At 40.7% G+C, this 17,625-nt stretch overlaps 2 protein-coding genes across 7 annotated transcripts in view; both read right to left on the reverse strand.

Moving 5' to 3' along the window:
- The window catches only part of CCNDBP1 (cyclin D1 binding protein 1), a 34,200-nt gene extending 23,173 nt beyond the window's left edge, over positions 1–11,027 (reverse strand). For 3 of the 4 annotated variants that reach the window (XM_032856697.1, XM_032856698.1, XM_032856696.1), the window contains exons 1-11: positions 10,825–11,027; positions 10,608–10,667; positions 10,189–10,268; positions 6,740–6,821; positions 5,891–5,987; positions 5,642–5,715; positions 4,785–4,861; positions 4,184–4,464; positions 2,621–2,681; positions 1,372–1,418; positions 1,009–1,119 (exon numbers count right to left, since the gene is read on the reverse strand). In XM_032856697.1, the coding sequence (XP_032712588.1) occupies positions 1,009–1,119; positions 1,372–1,418; positions 2,621–2,681; positions 4,184–4,464; positions 4,785–4,861; positions 5,642–5,715; positions 5,891–5,987; positions 6,740–6,821; positions 10,189–10,268; positions 10,608–10,667; positions 10,825–10,933 (1,079 nt within the window). In that variant the 5' untranslated portion in view covers positions 10,934–11,027. Of the gene's footprint in view, positions 1–627; positions 1,120–1,371; positions 1,419–2,620; positions 2,682–4,183; positions 4,465–4,784; positions 4,862–5,641; positions 5,716–5,890; positions 5,988–6,739; positions 6,822–10,188; positions 10,269–10,607; positions 10,668–10,824 lie in introns of those variants that run through there. The other variant, XM_032856699.1, reaches the window with a different exon arrangement.
- A 283-nt stretch (positions 11,028–11,310) lies between these two features.
- The window catches only part of TMEM62 (transmembrane protein 62), a 34,889-nt gene continuing 28,574 nt past the window's right edge, over positions 11,311–17,625 (reverse strand). For all 3 annotated transcript variants that reach the window (XM_032856707.1, XM_032856705.1, XM_032856706.1), the window contains 3 exons: positions 17,049–17,153; positions 15,159–15,277; positions 11,311–12,151 (listed from right to left, as the gene is read on the reverse strand). In XM_032856707.1, the coding sequence (XP_032712598.1) occupies positions 11,825–12,151; positions 15,159–15,277; positions 17,049–17,153 (551 nt within the window). In that variant the 3' untranslated portion in view covers positions 11,311–11,824. The remainder of the gene's footprint in view (positions 12,152–15,158; positions 15,278–17,048; positions 17,154–17,625) is intronic.

Raw genomic sequence — 17,625 nt, forward strand, 5'->3', positions numbered from 1 at the left:
TTAAAACCATATAAACTCTCTTATACATTTACAAATTTTTGATGTATAAACATTTTGTATTTACATTTGGAACGACATGTAATGTAGGAAAGAACAAGCATGTGTTAAGAAAAACAAACCTGTTCAATAAAGTGGGCAACCTAACAAAATGAGCTCAATACTATGAAATGATTTTGGAGGCATGGATGGAATAACATTTAGAAGGACTTAATGTTAAGAATGATGATATTATGTAACTGCTGAAGCACTTAATGGAGCTCTGAAGTCATCGTCTCTAAATAAAGTCAGGTGTTGGATGCCTGGGTGGCTCAGTCGGTTAAGCACCCGCCTTCAGCTCAGGTCACGATCCCAGGATCCTAAGATCGAGCCCCAGACTGGACTCCTTGCTCAATGGGGAGCCTGCGTCTCCCTCTGCCCATCCCTTCTGCTCATGCTCTCTGTCTCTCTCTCTCACTCGCTCTCTCTCAAAATAAATACAAATCTTAAACATAAATAGAAATAAAGTCAGGCATTTTTGTTCTAAATACAGTTCTGATCAGAATCAGATCTTTAGACCCACAAATCCAAATGAAACCAATGTGCTAGTCTCAACCCACTGCATTTCTGGTAGAAAGAAACTTTGGAAGGTTACTTACTGAACTACTGGCAGGTCACCATTTTATTAAGATTATCAACATGTTTAACAATGAAACAACACACTTTATTGCAAATAGGGAATAAGGCAGCTTCTACACAAATCTCTGAAAGGTGATTCAGGAACACAAACTCATGCAATTACCTTTTGAATCTAGCACAGAAAAATATATCATACTCATATAGTTATAAATAACTGCCAGTCTGGCCTAACCAACCAACAATCTTTGGTAATAATGTCTCTTGACAAGCATGGACAGGAACTCCCTTTTGATCAGGAGAGCATTCTAGCCTCATTTTAAAAGCAGACATCAGAGGCTACCTGTGATAGTAAGGAAAGGAGAGAGGAGAGTACAAAGGAGCCTGAAAACTCACAATTCAAGTTCATTCTGAGTGAGTTCCTTGATTCTGTTCATGCAATGATCAACAGCATTAATGAGTAAAGGGATCCAACTATCTTCTGGCTGCGGGGTCACATGACTTGCTCTGCAAATGTAATGGGGAAAAAGAGAAGTTAAATTTATACTGGGAAGGGGAAACCTATTCTCAACAAGGAGCACAAAAACTAGTAGGATAAGGCAATTTTCTTTGTAGAAACTTAGCGGCTCCACAACTGAAGTGGAAAGAAAATACCACACCCACCTTCTTCCACTTCTTGAAATGGGACTTTGGGAATTGAGAATGACTGGATGGGTTAATTCTCTAAAAAGCTATTTGATGAGAAGTCCTCATACTCACTTAGTAATTTCAAGTGCCTTCTTTAAGACAGATACAAGTTTCGCAGACTAGAAAAGAAACAAAGAAGTTACTCACCCTGAGCACCACATAAAAAGGGAAGGAGAGCTAAGATATACTAAAGGACTCAAGTAAGTAATAAACTATAAAAAAAAAGGCAGAAAAAAATCCAAACAAAAAACCTTGAAGGAAACCGCAAAAACAAAAATTCTGATTAGATTAGGGTGGCGGGATTATAGGTTTCTTCTCTATTTACAAAATCTTATTAATAGTGTTGCTATAACATTCCTGTAAGTTTTAAAAAAATTTAATACTTTTAAATTAAAAAAAAAAAACTAGAAAAAGTTAGAATTTAACCTGAATTTATCCCAACTGCAGTTCTAAATATATTGTAGAAACAGGTAGTGTTCCTTTTAAAAAAAAGAGTATGTACATAATTTTAAGCACACCAGTAACAAGATAACATGAGAACATATGTATTCCACCAATCTATGGTACACATTTTAAAATTTTTATTTGGGGTAACTGACAAGGCATATTACTAAAGATGCTTATTTCTTAGGAAGTCAATTTTTTAAAAAAGTGAATGGGAAAAAAAGTTAACACCCATTCTACTTTAAGGTGTTCACATACTGTGAAGATAAATTAGATGGTGGAAGTTCATCAAATATATCAAATATTTCAGGACAGATAGTTCTGAATGTAAGATATAAGCCATTTGGCAGTTTTACTTCTCCTTCTAATATCTATAGAGATAATCTGAGTCTCTAAAAATGAGACAAGAGAATTCTCTCTAGCACAGGACCTAGGACATGAAAAAATAAAATAAAACCATATTTTTATAAAGACCTTGACCCTCTGTAGTTAAATCATCCAATGTGTTTATATTAGAACAAAGTATGTTTCTGGACACAGATTTTTGCCTACACCAGAAATCAGAAACAGTGATTTTGGGTTAACAGGATCCTAAAGTAGTGTGGTATTTCAGACTTTCTTTTCAAAGTAGCATTTTCTAAGGTCTTTGGATTCTTCTAAGTGATTACCCAAATGGTTACAGAACAGAGTACTACCAGAACTCAGGGCTTCAGTAAAGATTTATCAAGCAGAAATACATGTAAGAACTATGACACTATTGTTATATTTGCATCTAACTGACAAATAAATGTATTTCCTATAGCTTAAAGGAAATACTAGTAGGTAGTAAAATCCTACCAGTAAGGTCAGTAGCTTTTCCCTCAAAGCTGGTACTTACATTGATTCGCACAGTCAAGTGGCACATGGGTGGATATATACTCAGAGCCAAATCATCCACACTAAGGGCAGAAAGCAAAAATAACCATTAACAATAAAAGGAACAAAGCTCAACTGGGTGGTTTCCAGTGATGTGACCAGTGAGAACCTAACTGTCCGTAAATGCCTATCAATTCCTTAAATTGGGTAACCAGAATCAATTCAACTGGTATTTACTAAACACATACATACCCCATTTCATTAGAAATGGGGGGAAAAAAAACTCCCTTGGCCTTTATGATAGGACATGATTAATTCAGCTTAAAATGGGAGGCTCCGAGGTCACCTGGGTGGCTCAGTGGATTAGGTGTCGGACTCTTGGTTTTGGCACAGGTCACATCTCCAAGTCCAAGTCTGGAGATTGAGCCCCACCCCTCTGGGCTCCATGCTCAGTGGGGAGTCTGCTTCCCCTCTCCTTCTCCCTATGCTCCTCCCTGCTCCCTTGCTCATTGCTCTCTCTCTAATATTTAAAATGGGAGGATCTGAAACCATTAATTTAGTAACTGACGCAAGTGGAGTTCATCCATGGAACAGCACTCAAGTGGGCACTACTTTAACCAAGTGGTGAAATTTAGTACCACCGGGGTGCCTGGTGGCTCAGTCATTAAGTGTCTGCCGTCAGCTCAGGTCATGATCCCAGGACCCTGGGATCCAGCCCCGCATTAGGCTCCCTGCTCAGTAGGAAGCCTGCTTCTCCTTCTCCCACTCTCCCTGCTTGTATACCCTCTCTCGCTGTCTCTCTCTGCCAAATAAATAAAATCTTAAAAAAAAAAAGAAAGGAAGAAAGAAATGTAGTACCAACAAACTAACATGTCCCTCGCCCACATGATGCAATGAGAGGCACAAAATACTCAAATACAGGATATCCTTGCCAAAAGAATATTTAACTTGAAAATAATCTATAATCATGACAAAGACAATAATGTGAATCCAGATTTTTGGATATTCTGCAAGACAACTGCCCTTTAAAAAGTCAATGTCAAAAAATACTAAAAAGGACAGGGACTGTTATAGTTGCAAGAGACTACAACCATACGAGACTACTCCAAGAGATGATAACCAAATGCGATGTGACACCATGACAGAACCCCGGATTAAAAAATAAAATTTTAAAAAAGCAATAAAATATATTTTAGAGACAAATGGGAAAATTTGAATATTAAATATTATTCTATTTAATGTTAAATCTCTTGGATGTAATAACGAATATCTGTTCTTAGGAGATACATGCTGAAGAATTTAGGGGTGAAATGTCACTGATGTCTGCAACCTATTCTCAAATGGTTCAGGAGAAAACTGGCACATCTAACCATAGAGAAATAAACCAATATTGAAAAAAACATGTGAGCAACAGGTGAATCTAGCTAAATGAAGGATATATGGGTGTTCATTGCAATACTTTTTTTTAACTTTCCTATAGACTGGATATTTTCAAAATAAAAAACTGGGGGAAAAGCTCGGGGTGACAGCACAAGCTAAGATCACACGCTGCTACTCATATGTTTCAAGTGGGGATCCTGCTTACCTAGGGCTGATCTCATCAGAAATATCCACAATGTCATCCAGCTGGGCGACCTGATCTTTCTTCCCATTCTCTGCCACTGAGATCCGGATTTTCTTCAGACAGGCTTTGGATGCTCTCACCAGTGCAAGACATGGGATTATGAGCTCTTGATCCTCCTCTGACCAGTATAAGTCCCGATTGTTTGGACACCCCAACCTATCATCCTCTTCATCACCATGGCTGTCAGAGTTGTCCTCAGTGTCATTTAAGAGGCCACAGTATGGGTCACATTCTTCCACGGCCTAAGATATGCCAAAAAAAAAAAAAAAAAAAAAAAAAAAAGAGAGAGAGAGAGAGACTGTTATACTTTCAGCCTCATATCTGAGTTATCCCAAAACATCAGCCAGCTACTTCACCAATGGCCACACTTGAATCACTTCATAAACCCCGTTCTCACTCTCCTAACCCAGCAAAGGACAGAAGAGACTGGTATAAATCACACACTGGCATGAGGTAGGAGATAGTCAAAATCCAGGAATGAGGATTGGACTTAACTGAGTCAATGCTCAGGCCATCTCTTTCATTACAATTCTCATCCACTATCATGGAGCTGTCCCCTTACCTGTTCCATTTCCTCATGTGCATCCTTCACAAGATCCACACTCTTCGTCAGCATTGAAAGGGCTGCAGCTTTGTTATCTAGGAGTGAAAAATCAGAAGCACTAGAATAAAAGAAGAAGCCTACAATTCTGTCAAGTCTGCAAATGACAACCAATAGTGTTCCCATTTGAGAAGAGTGCCCAGGATAGTCAACAAGAGTAGTGGTTTAATGTAAAATTTTTCTAATACCCATCCTCTAGGTACCCAGATAGGAGTTAAAAAGCTTTTCATCATTCACCACAAAAAGAAAGAAAATGGTCACACAAGGGACACCTGGTTGGCTCAGTGGGTTAAGAATCTGCCTTTAGCTCAGGTCATGATCCCAGGGTCCTAGGATCAAGTCCCATGTCCAGGTCCCTGCCCAGCTGGGAGTCTGTTCCTCCCTCTTCCTCTCCTCCCCGCCCCCGATTTGTGCTCCCTCCCTCTCTTGCTCACACTCTCTCAAATAAATACATAAAATCTTTTTTTAAAAAATGGTCACATGATGTTTCTCATCAAGGTCCTCATGGATGAACACTACTTTCGACCTGGCTGGCACTACCTCATAAGTACTTCAGTGTGTCCTGGGCAGGACCAGGAGAACAAACCACATTTGTTCAACAAGATAGGGCCACAGAAAGAGGGCTAGAAAAAAATATGAGAACTAAACGGACTGAGAAAATATACGAATACTTATCTTTTGATGTTGGTGATAAACTATTATATTTTACTAAACTGTAAGTTAAAATACATCCATGCTACAAAACTAGAAACTAGATAGGAGAGTTTCTATCTGCTTTGGCTAACAGAGTCAATGGCCCATTTCCCACTCTGACCCACCTTTTGGTATCCGAGGCACCTGCTGGCATGCAGTCCAGACACTGTTGTAGGAAATAAGGTCACTGTTATCTGGGCTGGAGAAAGGAATCAATAAGGATATATCAATAACCAAGGTTCCTCTCTCCTAAAAAACCCCTTCCTACTAGTCATCATTCTCAGCTGTTAGTAACTTTGCTGTTGAATGAGTTTTTCCCCCTCCCTGAAGCAATAAACCCCATTAACTGATAACCCCAACTGTGGTATTACTACCTTTGACCTGGAGTAATGAAAAGCACATCCACAAGTTGAGCCATTCCATCTACGATGTCCAGAGTGGCGTTCCGTACCAGCTTTCTCAGGGTGATTCCTGAAGAAACCCAAAGACTAAGTAAGTAGGCTGGTCTTTCCAGAAGTCACCAACTGCTTTCTTCAGAGTTTAAGCCCTTCAGAACTTGAGGTAATGTGCACCCATATCCTTTAATTGGAGTGCCAAAACAAAACTCAGATCTTATGTATCTCCCCATGCCATTTTCTTGCTCCTCCCACCATTCCTGAGTACTGTCCTCCAAAAGAGATCTAGAACAAAATCTTTCTAAGAGAGCATGTATCCATTCATTAAGGTCAATGGTCTCTTGACAACTGTGGATGAAACAGTTGAAGTTTAAAGCATCTATGACTAAACTTAAGATCCACGAGACACATATTCATTTATAATTTTGGCATGATTATAATCAAAGCATTAATCTATAGGCAGAGTTAGAGGTCACTTAACCATAAGTGAGCTCAGAAACAAGATGTGATGTAATATGGGTGGAGGAGATGCTATAGATCCAGCATCTGTAGTGGTTAGAATGGGTTAGAGAGGGAGGAGCCAGTGAGAATTAAAAGCCTTAGAGTCAGGCAAAGCAGGGAAGATGGTAACAAAGCATCCATACCTTAGCATGAAAGTTTATTTATGGAGGTCACTAATGTTATAAAATTATCCTTGAGTGCATTTTATGGAAGAAAGATACATTACATGCTCAAATTGAGGACAAGATAAAGTCACAGGACATAAACTATCATATTGGCAAAGAGCTACCCTATAAGTGAAACATTTCTGTGCACACAGTGGCTTACCCTGATCCTTGGGAAGTGAATAGTATACTGCAGTGATTGCCTTGATGGCAGCATGGACTTGTTCACAGAACCTCTTGGTTTCCTATGAGGTGATGGATCAATTTCAGAATGAAAAAAAAATTGGATTAGGTTCATCAGTCCATCTACTGTAGAAGAGAGCAGACAACTGTACAGCATGATCTACAAACATTTTCTGTAGTCCTATTATGACTTAGGGCTTCTGCTGCTCTTGCACATAGCAGAGAGGAGTTAGCTGGACACAAGAGAATGAGGTGACAACTCAATAAAATATTAAAAAAAAAACAGCAGGAAAGGGGCGCTGGGATGGCTCAGTTGGTTAAGCATCTGCCTTCAGCTGAGGTCATGATCCCAGGACCCTACATCAGGCTCCCTGCTCAGCAGGAAGTCTGCTTCTCCCTCTTCCTCTACCTCTGCCCCTGCTCATGTGCTCTCTGTCTTGCTCTCTCTCTCTCTCTCCAATAAATAAATAAAATCTTAAAAAAAAAAAAAAGCAGGAAAAACTTATTCCTAATACTCTCCACATCATGAGGTACCCATGATCTGCTATGAGGTGTTCCTCTTATCTCAGACCAGGAGTTGGTAACTACAGCCTATGGGCCAATTAGATCCACTGTCAGTTTTTAAAAATAAAGTGTTACCAGCATACAGCCAAACTCTTGTTTATATATTACCTCCAGCTGTGTTCCCACTACAAGGACAAAGTTAACTAGCTCACCTTCAAAGCCTAAAATATTTACTATCTCACTTTTTATTTTTATTTAATTTATTTATTTAAGATTTTATCTATTTTTCGACAAAGATCACAAGTAGGCAGAGAGGCAGGCAGAGAGAGAGAGGGAGAAGCAGGCTCCCTGCTGAGCAGAGAGCCCAATACGGGGCTCGATCCCAGGACCCTGGGATCATGACCCGAGCCAAAGGCAGAACCCACTGAGCCACCCAGGCACTTTTTAAAGAAGAGTTTGCCAACCCTTAGATCATTAGCCAGGTGTCTGATCTCTCTCAAACAGAATCACAATATACCTAAAGATAATTTAGCATAGACTCAACATTGCTCAATGTTGACTATTTTCCTTCTAAGCAGTCACTGGCTTTCTCCTATCTTCCTTGTCCTCACTTTTCTGCAAATTCTAAGCCAGTGCTATGTAAAATATGGTCCACAGACTGGTGCCAGTCTGTGAACAGTTACCAGTCTGGGATGGTGAATAAGCACAGTGACTGAAAGTGTTAAAAAAAATTTTTTTATGGCAATGTGACATTGCTTCAACATCCAAACACTTAAAAAATAAATAAATAAAGCCATTCTTCAGTAAACCAAGGTGCAAGATTCTAAGAAAACAGTTGTTATTCAAATACACATAATTCAAATATAAATAAAACTTTTCACCTATGAATGAAACCACTGTCCTGAGCATGCATGGAAAAATAGTTCTATGCTCCCTCCTCATGGTATGTTACTAGCTATGAATTTTAGCAACAAGTCCTGAGTATATTTGAAAGAAAGCAGGCAAACAGATAAGAAAAATAAGGTAATACTACTCCCCTTAAAATAAATATTGACTTCCTTGCACAAAGCTTTTAAAATGCTCTCAAACACTTCATTTCTTATTTTCTCATCATAGATCTCTGGGGTCTACAGGGGGAGAGTTTATCATTGTAGGTGCAGCAAAAGAATATTTTTTCATTTCAAAACATCTTGATATACAGACTGAAAAAGAGAACCAAACTATTGATTATGAAAATGAAATAAGGCAATAAATATGCCATTTTTAAATAATCTTACTCCTAAATTAAGTATGCCTAGTTCTAGAAAAATGGCATAAAGCATACCTGGTCATAGCCAACATATTGTAAAACTAAGTTTTACAATAACAGGTAATTTAAAAATGTACAAATCTGGGGGCGCCTGGGTGGCTCAGTGGGTTAAAGCCTCTGCCTTCGGGTCAGGTCATGATCCCAGGGTCCTGGGATCAAGCCCTGCAGCATCAGGCTCTCTGCTCAGCAGGGAGCCTGCTTCCTCTTCTCTCTGCCTGTCTCTCTGCCTACTTGTGATCTCTGTCTGTCAAATAAATAAATAAAATCTTTTAAAAAAATTTAAAAATTAGGGGCGCCTGGGTGGCTCAGTGGGTTAAGCTGCTGCCTTCAGCTCAGGTCATGATCTCAGGGTCCTGGGATCGAGTCCTGCATCGGGCTCCCTGTTTAGCGGAGAGCCTGCTTCCCTCTCTCTCTCTCTCTCTGACTGCCTCCTCTGCCTACTTGTAATCTCTCTGTCAAATAAATAAATAAAATCTTTTAAAAAAAAAATTTAAAAATTAAAAAAAAAATAAAAATGTATAAATTTGGGATACCTGGGTGGCTTAGTTGATTAAGCGTCTGTCTTTGGCTTGGGTTGTAATCTCAGGGTCCTGGGATTGAGTCCTGAGTTGGGTTCCCTGCTCAGCAGGGAGTTTGCTTCTCCTTTTGCCCCTCCCCATCACTCATGCTCTCTAATAAATAAAATCTTTTTAAAAATAATAAAAATAAAAATGCATAACTTCTTGTTCCAGCTATTCCACTTCTGGGAATTTTTTTTTTTTTACTGATAATACATACATACAAAGATTGTCCTAGGCAATTTAATATAGCACCGTTTATAAGTCACAAGTTGTAAAGAGCTTAAATATCCCCATAAAGTATTGGTTAAATAAATTATGGCTATATCCACTCTACTGAATACCACGCAGCCTTATAAAGAACTGAGCAACTTTAAATGTCCTGCTAAGAATCAATGTGCAATCCATGTTATTAATTTTTTTAAGGGAAGATCCAGAAAAGTGTTATGTGTATGTATCATTGTGTAAAAAAGAAGCATGCATATACACATAAGTGCGTCTATGCATCGTATATGGAATAATACAAAAGCAACTGGGGAGGGGAAATATAAACTTTTAGCACACTTTGACATCTTCAGAATTTTATATGTATACATGTTACTGATTAAATATAAAAAGTAATTCGATACAAAAAGGGTATTATGTAGTATGACAAAAAAGCTGTAGTTTAGACACTATAAACCCTCATTTCAATCCTAGCTCCACTGCTTATTTACCTTAACCTGAGCCTCTAAGCCTGCTTACTCATGTATCTGATGGGAATCACGTATGTGAAAACACCTACCAAATAGCGACTGTTTAAAGAATATATGTCAGAAAGGGAATAACCAGGAATGAACTGAAAGTTGAACAGATACCTATTTAGGAGATCTGCCTACGCCGTGCCAGGAACTGCACCTGGCAATTTGGCCTTCGCTGCAATCCTGTGAGATGAGAACCGCGATCCTATTTGACAGGTGTGGAAAATAAATCCCCTGGCTTGAGTGTAAAAGTGGAAAGAAGGTGACTGGATTCCTAATGAACAAGGCAACACAAGGATTCCAGGAAAGTAAAGCTCACCTGTGGAGAGGGCAGTGGAACTCGAGAGAAGACTTCTGTCAGAGTCGTGGCTTCCCTTGCCACGTTCACAGCTGCCTCATCTGAGGGGAGGAGCCTATATGTTAGTGCCAAAACGATCGGCCTGCAGTTGCTGCACGGGCTTAAAAAATGTCAGCCTTACCAGCTAAGACCTTTCAACACACCTCCCCAAATCAATGTTTCACATCCCCAACTCCGAAGTACAAAGGATTGGTAAGGTGAAGTATCCTGAGACGATGCAGTGGGAGGGGGAGAAGCGGGAGGGGGAGAAGCGGGAGGGGGAGAAGCGGGAGGGGGAGAAGCGGGAGGGGGAGAAGCGGGAGGGGGAGAAGCGGGAGGGGAAGGGGTCGGTACACCGAAAGCCATGAGAAATACAAGTCCCCAACAGGAGAAGTACTCACTGAGTTTCCTCCAAAACGTCTCAGGATTAAACTCCTTGGTGGCCTCTCGGGCTTCGCCGACTAGTGGGTTTGGCATGTGGGCCGGGCGGGGGCGAAAGGAAGAGCACAAGTAAGCCCAGCCACCCCCGACCCCCACCTCCTCCGCCCGTACCCCCGCCGGCCTCTTCCCAAATCAAGCCCGCCCCTGCCGCCGCCGGTCTCAACGGCGTCAGCTCACCCCGCAATCCAGGCAAGAGCAACCGCAGCTCCACCGCCAAGCGCCGGAGCTGCTCCAAAGGCGGAACTACGGTGGGGACCGCGGCTGTAGGTGCAGCTGCGCTCGCCATCTCACTGTATCGTCTGGAACCTCCGGACAAAAGCGACCAAGGAAGGGGCTAGGGCCCCACTTCCATAGGCTTTCCACATCCGGGAGTCACAGATACGGGTTCGTTTCCGGCAACAACCCTCCCGGCCCCGCCCCACAGCCCCCGCCACACCTCTTTTTATCTCGCCCGGTCGGGCCACGCCTTTCTCCCCGCCCCGGAGGTCCGGCCACGCCTCCTCCCACCCCCGGCCGTCTGGTCACGATTCGCCCCTCCCCTAGATGCCCGACCACTCCTCCTCCCGCTCTCAGAGGCCTGGTCTCAATCTCTCTCAATCAATCAATCTCTCTCTCTCTCTCTCTCTCTCACACACACACACACACGCAACGACCAGTCGGGGTTCTTAATCATTACTCTTTTATTTGATTAGCTGAAAGCACCCCCACCTAAAGAACCCGAAAGCCCATAACCCCGAGGGAAAAGAAGACTTGGAGCTAATATCTCAAGGGTAGTCAGGGGAGGGCCCAAGTTCCTACCGCTTACCTACCCCTCTAGTGGCACCCTTGCCCGTGCGTTCCACACACTGTGCTAGGTACTTTACATGAGGTAACCATAAAAAATACAGTGGGCTTCTGATACTCCCATATACACACCCAGACCCTGCCCTGTGGATCTCCTGATTAGAACTTTTTCACAAAAGTAAATCAATCCCCTGCCTTCCTGGGGAAGGAAGGAATCATGGCATTATTTAGATTTTTCTGCAGTCCATTCTGCAGGAATCAGTAGTGAGTAATCCCCCCAACTCCCAGATGTCCAGGTTGCAGCAGCTCCCTGAAGCTTGCCCCCAGCACTGGCCTTCCACCTGCTGCCGGGGCAGAAGCCTGGGCTACAGAGGCAGATGGTGACACAAGACCTTCAGGAGCTCAAGTGGCTTTTTAACTGTGCTATGAAGGTTCCAAGCTCAGTAGAGTTCAGAGTCCACACGCAACGAATGATAACAGGTGTCAACAGTGTTAACCAGGTCCGCAAAGGGGAGAAGAAAAAAGCTAGAGCACCATATGTCATATGAAGAAAGTAGCAGGAATAGATCTGCCAGATGTACAGCAGTAACATAAGTAGGTGAACAGGTATAACTTTCAAGTATTTTCCTTGATGGAGATGAGACCGGAAGTTGTGGCCAAAGCACCGCTGCAGCAAGCTCCAACACAGGTAAGCCATCAAGGGTATGTTAAAAAATGCCAGCTGGAAAAAGAAGCAGAACAGAACCATGAGCAAGACCTTAGAGGGTCGGGCCTCATTAACGCATTATCAGTGGCACCTAAGGATATGTTGCTCTCTCTCGGGGGTTAACTCTCTGATTCTTTATGCTTCAATCACATTTGCTTATAACACTCACAAGAAGTGACTTATGGTTGTATATTTGCCTGTATCCTTTTGTTCATCTTAAGGGGTGCCTGGGTGGCTCAATAGATTAAAGCCTCTGCCTTTGGCTCAGGTCATGATCTTAGGGTCCTGGGATTGAGCCCCGCATCGGGCTCTCCGCTCAGCAGGGAGCCTGCTTCCCTTCCTCTCTCCCTCTACCTGCCTCTCTGCCTACTTGTGATCTCTGTCAAATAAATAAAATCTTTAAAAAAAAAAAAGGTATCATTTATGTTGAAGCCCTCAGTAATGTTTAAGGTGGAAATGAATATATGTATAAATATGTACATAAACACACTTTTCTTTTTGGCAGAGTGAGGAGGGACTTAGGTATCAGTATTTTTTTTTCTTATTTCTGTGTTTTTTATTAATTTTTTCTATTTTAAGTAAACTTTACACCACACATGGGCTTGAACTCAGAACCCCAAGATCAAGAGTCGGATGTTCCACCACCTAAGCCAGCCAGGTGCCCCTATTATCTCTGTATTTTTAATTAAGGTAGCATTATGAGTACTAGAATACGAATCAGAAGATTTAAGTTATAATCTAAGCTTAGCTGCTGTATGATTCACTCATACATTCATTCACCAAATAATTGCCTATTACACCAAATAAATGCCCATTACACGGCAGACATGATGCCAGGCTCTAGGCTAAGGACATGCAGCAAAGATGCATCATAGAGCTTACATTCTAACAGAGAGAAGAGAGACCAAAAAAATAAACACAAAAGATCACTATAGTTGTGACACATTCAATGAAAGAAATAACTGAGTCACAAGAGGGTAACTGAGAGATGGGTTCTCTGAGGCCTAAAGAGCAGGAATGACTCTGTGGAAGGAAGCACATTCCAGGCAGAGGAAACAAATAACCCCTGAGGTGGGAGAGGCCTTGGCCTACTAAAGACCCATGAGCCTGGAACATGATAAGCCAAGTGGAAACTGAGGCAGTCAGCAGGACTCAGATCATGTCGCTGCTCTGCTTAAAGGTTTTAAGCTGAGGAGTGAGCTGATTAAAGTTTTGAAAGGAGTGACTGCTCTGTGGCAAACTGAGAGTAGGGAGGCAAGGGTAGCAGTGGGAAGACCAATCTGGGTTCCTGCAGTGGACCAGGCAAGGAATAATTATGGGTTAGACTAGCGTGGTGGTAGCAGAGATGAAGAGAAGTGGTGGATTCAAGATATGCATCAGAGGGAAAATGAACAGGGTATTACTTGCTAATGGATTAGATATAGGGTATTAGAGGGAAAGGGAAAAATTAAAGATACATCCTAGAAAAACTTAGCAAAATTGTAAAGAACTGGGGGAGGAAGAGGTTTGAGGTAGACACGTGATATTGAGATGCCTGTTAGATACCTAAGGGAAGATGTGAAATGGCAGGTGGATATATAGACACTTGAAATGCAGAGAACAAGTCAAGGGCAGAGATAACACATTTGGGAGCCACGGGCCTAGATGATACATAAAATCCACTACTGGTGTACTATTTATTAAAATATGAATATAGGGGTGCTTGGGTGGCTCAGTCGTTAGGCGTCTTTGGCTCGGGTCATGATACCAGGGTCCTGGGATGGAGCCCCACATCGAGCTCCCTGCTCAGCAGGAAGCCTGCTTCTCCCTCTCCCTCTCCCACTCCCCCCTGCTTGTATTCCTTCTCTCTTTGTCTCTGTCCAATAAATAAATAAAATATTTTAAAAATATATGAATATAAACCCTACCTTTTAGTAAGGTTCAGGTTTTATTTGGTATAAGAGTGCTCCTGTGAGACAGCCTCCACCTACATAATAGACAACTGACGAGACTCACGACCTACTCACATATAAAATGCTGCTATACAGAGAATGTTCTGGTCTGTGGTCAATGTTTATAGGCAGAAGTCTTCCCTGATTGTCTCTAATCCTGCCAATCACCTTTACTGCCCTGTTATGAGGCTGTGAGCTCATTCTGAAAAATGTTTTTGGATCTCTTCCCAAACATGAGATCATTACCTGAGATTTTAGTACCTTTAGCCCCAATAGGTGAATAAAATACATAGTAGGTAAATACTTTCCAAACTATATACAGAGATTTGCTATTGGTTAGTTGTGTGTGTGTGTGTGTGTGCATGTGTATGTGTTTTAAGATTTCATTTATTTGAGAGACAGCACAAGCAGGGGGAGAGGGAGAGGGAAAAACGGACTCCCTGCTGAGCAGTGAGTCTGATATGAGGCTTGATCTAGGACCCTGAGATCATGACTTGAGCTGAAGGTAGATGCTTAACCAACTGAGCCACCTAGGCACCCCTGTGTATTTATTTTAAAGGAATCTTAATATACATGTAAACCTAACCTATTAGTATTTTCCCAAACAAACAGCAGCTAAGACATCACTAAAAAGCCCAGGTCTGGTTCTTGCCCAGTGCAGCTTCCCCTGGACAATAGACCTATTTTTCTTGTGTGTCTATTTTTCCTTTCCTCCCTCTGAAACATTTTCCTTCTTTGTTATCATAATCAATTTTGGTTTACTTACTTATTCTACTGTAAGTCCCTTATCTCATTTTTCATCAAGGGAAAGGCACAGTAAAACAAACTACAAAACCAAAAATCTCTTTCAGAAACTTTGTAGAAATCCTTCCTTCCGAATGTATTTAGATTTTACGAGAGAGTGGTGGAAGAAAGAGCTTAGGAAGCATTTGAAAAACAATTGAAACATTGAAAACAAACAAAACAGCAAATATTAAATTAGGAAATATGATCTGTGGTGTTTAGTTTGAGGCTCTGGATTTAATTCATAACTGCTATATAATTAGTCCAAAAGGCCAAAGCATTCTTACATTCCATTTCTGACCTCTTACCTGCAGAATGCCAACTACAAATGTTAGGCTGCCTTGTAGGAAATGTCCATCAACAAACATCCCAAAGGAAAAGCAGCAACCCAATTTGCCTTTGGTGATCTCACCAACAAACCATGGTCCTGAAAGAGGCAATGGGGACAAAAGGAGAAGATTAAATGATTATGATTATGATTATATACATCACAAGGTACATTTATAGGAATAACACAGTGTGAGAGTAGTCATTGGTAAGCATTTTATTGGCATAATTTTTCTTCTTTACTGATCTGTATGTTGCACCATACATCTTAGCTAACCAACCATTTGCTCCTTTGCTCCACTTTTGTCTGATTATGAGTATGTGCTATATGTACTCATCTGAGTACATGCTATACCTGAATAGATTCCAGAAACAGGTCAGAGTATGTTCAGAAACTTTAGAAGATTCTGTTGCAATACTAATCTTAATATAATGCATTAACATTTCCTTTAAGAAGCAAAGAGGTAGTCTGTGGAAGTTAATTTTCCAGATAACTGATATTTACTCCTTTAAGCAATGAAACTTGAACCACTTTCATCTTTCTAAAATGCATTTCTTCTCTTTCTTATTAATATTCATGAATGTATTCTGACCTTTTCTTGCTGACCCAAGTCATTACTTTGTACATCAACTATACACTCAAGGTTAACATGTAAAAAATTTAATTTCTTTTTCATTTAGAATGCCAGAATAACTTTTTGCTCCTCCCTATTACTTAATGTCCTTCCTAGCGTGTAGGTTTCTGGAACTACTATATTGTCCAGAGTGATAAATGGACAGTCAAGACTTCCTTTCTCAAAATGCAAATCTGTTGGTAAGAACAGGGTTCAGCTTTAAAAAGTCATAGGTAATTTCCTCAGATGTTATTATATAACCTCCACTGGATACAGGGTCTAAAAATGTGTTTTCCCTGAAAGTTTCAACTTTTAAACATAGAGCAACTTCTACTCTTTTAATGTTTTCTTTTACAGCCAGAAGCCAAATCATGTGCTTCACCCTCTAGTGTAAGGCAAGTGTCTAAAATAGCTTCAACCTATCTTCTAACAAGGAAACTGACCTCCAAAGGGCCATCCTCCAAAGCCTGATACACAGAATTGTACCGTGTTGTATTTTTTTATCTAACTACTCTCTGTTCTCTGGTGGGAGTTACTAATAGGCAAAGAAAAGTCTTGAGGTGGAATAAAAGTATAAGACAAAGACTAAGCAATGAGTAGGCTAATCTACTCCTAACTGACTTTAAGTCACTAAGGAACATTAGAAAAAGCTGTAAATACAGAACCACAGTGCTTCCTGCTTCCATAAGTGGCTGAGGGACTAAGTATTGGGTATGAGAATATAACAGAAGAACTTGGATATGCCTGAACTCACCACTCATCTCAGGTTCTCCTTTTTGAGCTGAGTTTTTAAGGGGTATCCATAAGTAAATATTCACTGAAGTACATACTAGGCATTGTGCTAAGTGCTGGGCATAGAGGAGAACAAGACAGACAAGACTTCAGTGGATATTCTAATGAGGGAAGAGATGATAAACACAGAAGATAATCACAGGTTTTGATAAAGTAAGGAAGGAAATAAAAAGTGTGATGAAATAAAGGATAAAACTTCAAGGTACTCAAAGAAGGCTGCTCTGTACACACACACTAATTATTTAATGGTCTTCTCAGCTTAAGTTAACTCCGTGTCAACTAAATGTCCTTCAAACATGTTAGGAAAGAACTTTATTTCCTAAGATCATGTTCCAGGAAATGATTTATGAAGAATCCATGTGTTGTTCATTATGCTCTCAAGAGTCTAAATGACTCTTTTGTCAAAATACTCCATACATCTTTTGGCAGAATTCTTCACAATCTCATGTTTCCTAATTGACTTACCCAGTGCTGTATACAGGGTTAGCAACAACACAGAATAGTAGAAGATGTTTAGTTTGCTCAGGACGTGGAGAGAAAAGGAAGTCAAATTTATAAATCCTGGAGACCCTAAATAGAATAAATTTGAAAAAACAAACAGTGAGCACATGCAAAGTTTTTTCTTTCTTTCCTTCCTTCCTTCTTTCTTTTTTTCTAATTAGTTTCAGAGGTAGCATTTAGTGATTGGTCAGTTGCATACGACACCCAGTGCTCAGTAAATCAAGTGTAAGGCCCATCACCCAATTACCCCATCCTCCCACCCAAATCCCCTCCAGCAACCCTCAGTTTGTTTCCTAGAGTTAAGAGTCTCTTATGGTTTGTCTCCCTCTCTGATTTCATCTTATTTTATTTTTCCTGCCCTTCACCTATGTTCATCTGTTTTATTTCTTAAATTCCACATGAGTGAAATTATATGATACTTGTCTTTCTCTAAGTTCAATTTCTTTATAAGATTTTCTAGAAGACTTCCATGGGCTATCTTTTGTTATATGGTAACTATACAGATGACACCACTTTAAATTCAGAAGTTGGCAGGAATCCT

Source organism: Lontra canadensis, unplaced genomic scaffold (assembly GCF_010015895.1).
Source record: "Lontra canadensis isolate GAN:19392208 unplaced genomic scaffold, GSC_riverotter_1.0 scaffold12, whole genome shotgun sequence".
In the NCBI taxonomy this organism is placed as follows: Eukaryota; Metazoa; Chordata; class Mammalia; order Carnivora; family Mustelidae; genus Lontra; species Lontra canadensis.